This window comes from Euphorbia lathyris, chromosome 4 (assembly GCF_963576675.1).
Source record: "Euphorbia lathyris chromosome 4, ddEupLath1.1, whole genome shotgun sequence".
NCBI classification, from domain to species: domain Eukaryota; kingdom Viridiplantae; phylum Streptophyta; class Magnoliopsida; order Malpighiales; family Euphorbiaceae; genus Euphorbia; species Euphorbia lathyris.
In genome coordinates, this window is record NC_088913.1 from 85,918,745 (window position 1) to 85,923,637 (window position 4,893).

The 4,893-nt window shown below is 37.0% G+C and overlaps 1 protein-coding gene across 1 annotated transcript; it reads left to right on the plus strand.

The window, feature by feature from the left end:
* The first annotated feature begins 390 nt into the window (after nt 1–390).
* Nucleotides 391–4,069, plus strand: LOC136225704 (probable leucine-rich repeat receptor-like protein kinase IMK3). The gene is made up of 2 exons (XM_066013816.1): nt 391–2,143; nt 3,244–4,069. Exons 1-2 carry the CDS (start codon nt 601–603, stop codon nt 3,891–3,893), a joined length of 2,193 nt encoding a protein of 730 aa, XP_065869888.1. The 5' UTR covers nt 391–600; the 3' UTR covers nt 3,894–4,069.
* The last annotated feature ends 824 nt before the right edge of the window (nt 4,070–4,893 follow it).

Below are 4,893 nucleotides of genomic sequence, written 5' to 3' on the forward strand. Positions count from 1 at the left end.
ATACTTTGAACTCAATCAATCCTTTATTCTTTATTAAATACATCTAAACTTTAGTAATTTCAAGTACAATTAACACAATTAAAGTACTCCATTAATCTCAAAATCCTCGTACTTTTCACTAATGACCCAAGGGCAAAACAGTCAATTCCCCACTTCATGTGATCTTACATAAGATAGTTAATGTCTAGAGCCCTTGTTGGAGAAGATAGTCGTTAAGAGGAGCGGCAAACAAAGAAGCCATAAAAGACCAGATTACATAACCCATGAATGAATCAATCCAATCAAATCCAAAAAACTAATAATAATAATGTTCATTGAAAACTGAGCAACTATAAATAAAAATGGAGTATGAAAGAAAAACTAGCCGTTACTCTCTCTCTCTTTCTGCAACTAAATTAGCCTCTCTTCTGACACTTTTGTCTCCATCTCAAAGATTCTTTCTCTCTCTCTCTAATTCCCTCTACAAAACCATTCCATTTCTAATCTATCGATCTCCTGTTTCATTATCCTTCCCCCTTTCTTCTCTTCTTGATTTCCCCCAATTTTTCATTTCCCCCAATTTTTGATTTTCCCCCAATTTTGCTTCTAATTCTGAGAGTTATGGAGGAATCTGATAAACCCTTAAACAGTTTCTACAAGTACCCTTTTAATAAAAAAGAGAAATGGAAGAAGAAGAATCGATTTCAATCACAAATTCCAAACCTTTTCTTAGTTTTTCTTCTAATTTCACCTGTTTTCAGTGAAGATTGGGATGGGGTAGTTGTAACTCAAGCTGATTTTCAAGCATTACAAGCATTCAAAGCTGAGCTAGTTGACCCTAGAGGGTTCCTGAAGAGCTGGAATGATAGTGGCTATGGAGCTTGTTCTGGTGGTTGGCCTGGAATCAAGTGTGCTCAAGGTCAAGTTATTGTAATCCAACTTCCTTGGAAGGGTTTAGGTGGAAGAATTACTGATAAAATTGGACAACTTCAAGCTCTTAGGAAGTTAAGTCTTCATGATAATTTCATTTCTGGTTCAATCCCTCTTACTCTTGGGATTTTGCCTAATCTTAGAGGTGTTCAATTGTTTAATAACAGGTTTTCTGGTTCAATTCCTGCTACTTTAGGTTCTTGTGTTTTGCTTCAAACTCTTGATTTGAGTAATAATTCAATTTCAGGAACTATTCCTGAAAGTTTGGGGAATTGTTCTAAGCTTTTTAGGTTTAATTTGAGTTTTAACTCTGTTTCTGGTTCAATCCCTATTAGTTTTACTCATTCTGAGTCTCTTATCTTCCTTGATCTTAAAAGAAACAATCTTTCTGGCTCAATCCCAGCTGGGTTAGGCAATGTTTCCACCATTAGAGAGCTTGATTTATCATTCAATAAATTCAGTGGAAAAATCCCCAATTCTTTATCCAATTTACACAATCTTGCCTCTTTCAATGTGTCCTACAATAACCTATCTGGTTCTGTCCCTCTTTCTCTATCTCAGAAATTCAATTCCACTTCTTTCTTGGGTAACATTGGATTATGTGGATTCAACGGTGGGACCCCATGTCCGTCTCCGGCCCCGACTGTACCCGCGTCACCGGCCTCACCGGGGTCGGAAACGGGGAGGAAAAAGCACAGGAAACTGAGTACTAAAGACATAATTCTAATAGCAGCTGGAGCTCTACTAATTGTGCTAATCATACTTTGTTGCATTCTTTTAGCTTGTCTGTTGAGGAAAAAGGCGAAAAGGGGGGAACCCCGGGCGGTGGGGGCAGCGGGAGCCCCTACGGGGCGAGGGGAGAAGGGTGGGGTGGCTGTCGCAGGGGATGTGGAGGCGGCCGGGGGCGAAACTGGGGGGAAACTAGTGCATTTTGATGGGCCATTGGCGTTTACAGCTGATGATTTGTTGTGTGCAACTGCTGAGATTATGGGGAAGAGTACTTATGGGACAGTTTATAAGGCAACATTGGAAGATGGGAATCAAGTTGCAGTGAAAAGATTGAGAGAAAAGATAACTAAAGGGCAAAGGGAATTTGAGAATGAAGTTAATGCACTTGGGAAGATTAGACATCAAAATCTTTTGTCTTTGAGAGCTTATTATTTGGGGCCTAAAGGTGAAAAGCTTCTTGTTTTTGACTATATGCCTAAAGGTAGCCTTGCCACTTTCCTCCATGGTAAGTCAAACTTCAACGTTTACCTTTAGTATATATTAGTTTATTGTTAATTGTTTATCGTTTAGTATATATTAGTTTATTGTTTGATGTTGCTCTTATATGTTAGTTTATTATTTGTTTACTGTTGCCGATAACTAGTAGATGTTACTTAATTATCCTTTCAAAAGTAGTTAGAAGTAGTTACTAACTAAACATTCTACTAGTCCTATGGAAAAAAAAGTCTTGCTTTGTTGCTGGTTGTTGTTAACTGTATATTGTTTTGTTGTTGATAGCGGGTAGATGTTAGTTGATTTTCTTTTCAAAATTATAAGTAGTTGTTTTCAAGTCTAATTGATCATTCTATTAGTCCTTCTAGAGAAAAGCGTCAGGTATGGTACGCACGTAAACATTCTGTTAGTTGTTTATTGCTTTGTTGGTGGCTGTCGTTAGTTGTTTATTGTTATGTTGTTGATAACCAGTAGATATTAGTTGATTTTTCTTCTAGACTACTTCAATTCTAGCTAAATATTCTATTAGTCCTTATAGAGGAAACGGTCACGTGAAACGTAAACACTCTGTTAGATGTTTACTATTTTGTTGGTGGTGATTTTTCTTTTAAAATACCTACAAGGAACTTTCTCCCAATTATAAGTAAACACTCTATATTAGTCCTTATAGAGGAAATTGTCACGTTTGACACTCGAAAATACCATTAGCTAGTAAATGTTAGTTAATTTTTCTTTTAAAATCGCTATAACTGTTTTTCAATTCTAAAAACACACACTCTATTAGTCCTTATAAAGAAATTGTCACGTTTGGACATTCACGGAAACGTACTCTTATATATACGAAACATTGATCTTCTTTCTTTTGTAACTAAATCTCTCTAAAGACCTGTTTCGTTCACCTGTTGTTGTTTATTATCTATTGGCGTGAAATGTTTGTTGTTTGTCGATGTAGATTGAACCCGAGACCTTCTTTATCACTAGTAACAATTCCCAACACACAATACAATTTAGACATAACTCGACTGGCACGATCACAATATTTCTTGTTTACATCATATATAATTAATCATATAAAACACGATTTTAACACGATAACCCGAATTTGTATTGCAGCGAGAGGGCCCGATACACCAATAGACTGGCCAACAAGGATGAAGATAACACAAGGAATGACAAGAGGATTATTCTATCTCCACAACAACCAAAACATCATCCATGGAAACCTAACATCAAGCAACGTTTTACTCGACCAAAACACCACCCCAAAAATCGCCGACTACGGCCTCTCCCGCCTAATGACAGCAGCAGCAAACACAAACGTAATAGCCACCGCCGGAGCATTAGGATACAGAGCGCCGGAGCTTTCAAAGCTGAAAAAAGCCAACACGAAAACCGATGTTTACAGCCTCGGCGTCATCATGCTAGAACTCCTCACCGGAAAATCTCCCGGCGAGGCTATGAATGGCGTTGATTTGCCTCAGTGGGTTGCTTCGATTGTTAAAGAAGAATGGACTAATGAAGTTTTTGATTTGGAATTGATGAAAGATGTTAATGAAATTGGGGATGAATTGCTTAATACTTTGAAATTGGCTCTTCATTGTGTTGATCCTTCGCCGTCGGCGAGACCGGAGGTTCAGCAGGTTTTGAATCAGTTGGAGGAGATTAGACCACCGGAAAGTGAAACTCTGGCAGGAAGTTCTGGAGTTTCTGGTGGAGATGACGGTGGAGGAACTGGAATTGGAATTCCGGTAGCAAGTGATTGAGGAATAAATTGCAGAGAGATTTTGGAGATAGATTTAGATTATTAGTTATTACAATTCTTTCATTCTTATTAAGTGTTGTTTTTTTTTTATTAGTTTAAGGTTTGTGTCTGTAAATACACGTTTGTTTCAATCTATCTGTTCTAGAACCTTTTCTTTTGTTAATTTCCACTGAGCTAATTAATTTAATTATCTCATAATTTAATGGAATAAGATAAAATTTACTTTCCATGACGGATTTCTACCCATTTGGGTTTCAGTAAAATTTGATATTTACCTTTTTAAACAAAAACAATTTTATCTATACCAATAGAAAATTTGAAATGATGGATTCGACTGTTGATAACCATGTTTATAAAATCTGAACGGAGGGTGAACGTCTTGATGAATCCTCCTCGATGAATCTGTAAAACAGAACAAAAGGTTAGAAGGGATCGGAGTACGGCGAACCCACTCCGATACGTAAGTACGGCGAACCCACTCCTAGAGTTAATGCATCTCAGGATGTGGCTATATCTGTCTATATATAAGGCTAGGTCGAATCCATGGTCTTTAAAGAACCCTTTGGATGTTAGGACTCCTCCTTTTAGGAGTTTGATTCTAGGAGAAGTCCTCCATGTTACGAAGTCTTCATCCTAGCCGCATGAGGGTTCTTTTTGGGAAGGAAACATTCCATGGAAGCTTCTTACTAGAACTGAGGGCCTTTTTGAGACACGTGATGGCTGATCCAAAGGCTCTTGAGACGCCACGTGTTTGATATCGTTTTGTACGATATCAGCCGTTATTTGGTTACCATATCAGGCTTTCCAAACAAGATTATCTATAAATTAAAAAAGTTTCGTGCATTTCGACATATGTTATTTGTAACTATATTAATAATATAGTGAATGTTTTAGGTAATTTTCTGTAATGAACTTATACAAGCACACTTAATTACTAACGTTTTGATTATCTATGTTAGTAAATGTTTTAAATATACAGTAAAACCTCTATAAATTAATAA

What these genes read in the sequence shown, in the direction of transcription:
- LOC136225704 (XM_066013816.1), top strand. Translation starts at nt 601, where the DNA reads ATGGAGGAATCTGATAAACCCTTAAACAGTTTCTACAAGTACCCTTTT. An exon ending in CCTTGCCACTTTCCTCCATG is followed by an intron (nt 2,144 to 3,243) that starts GTAAGTCAAACT and finishes TTTGTATTGCAG; the next exon opens with CGAGAGGGCCCGATACACCA.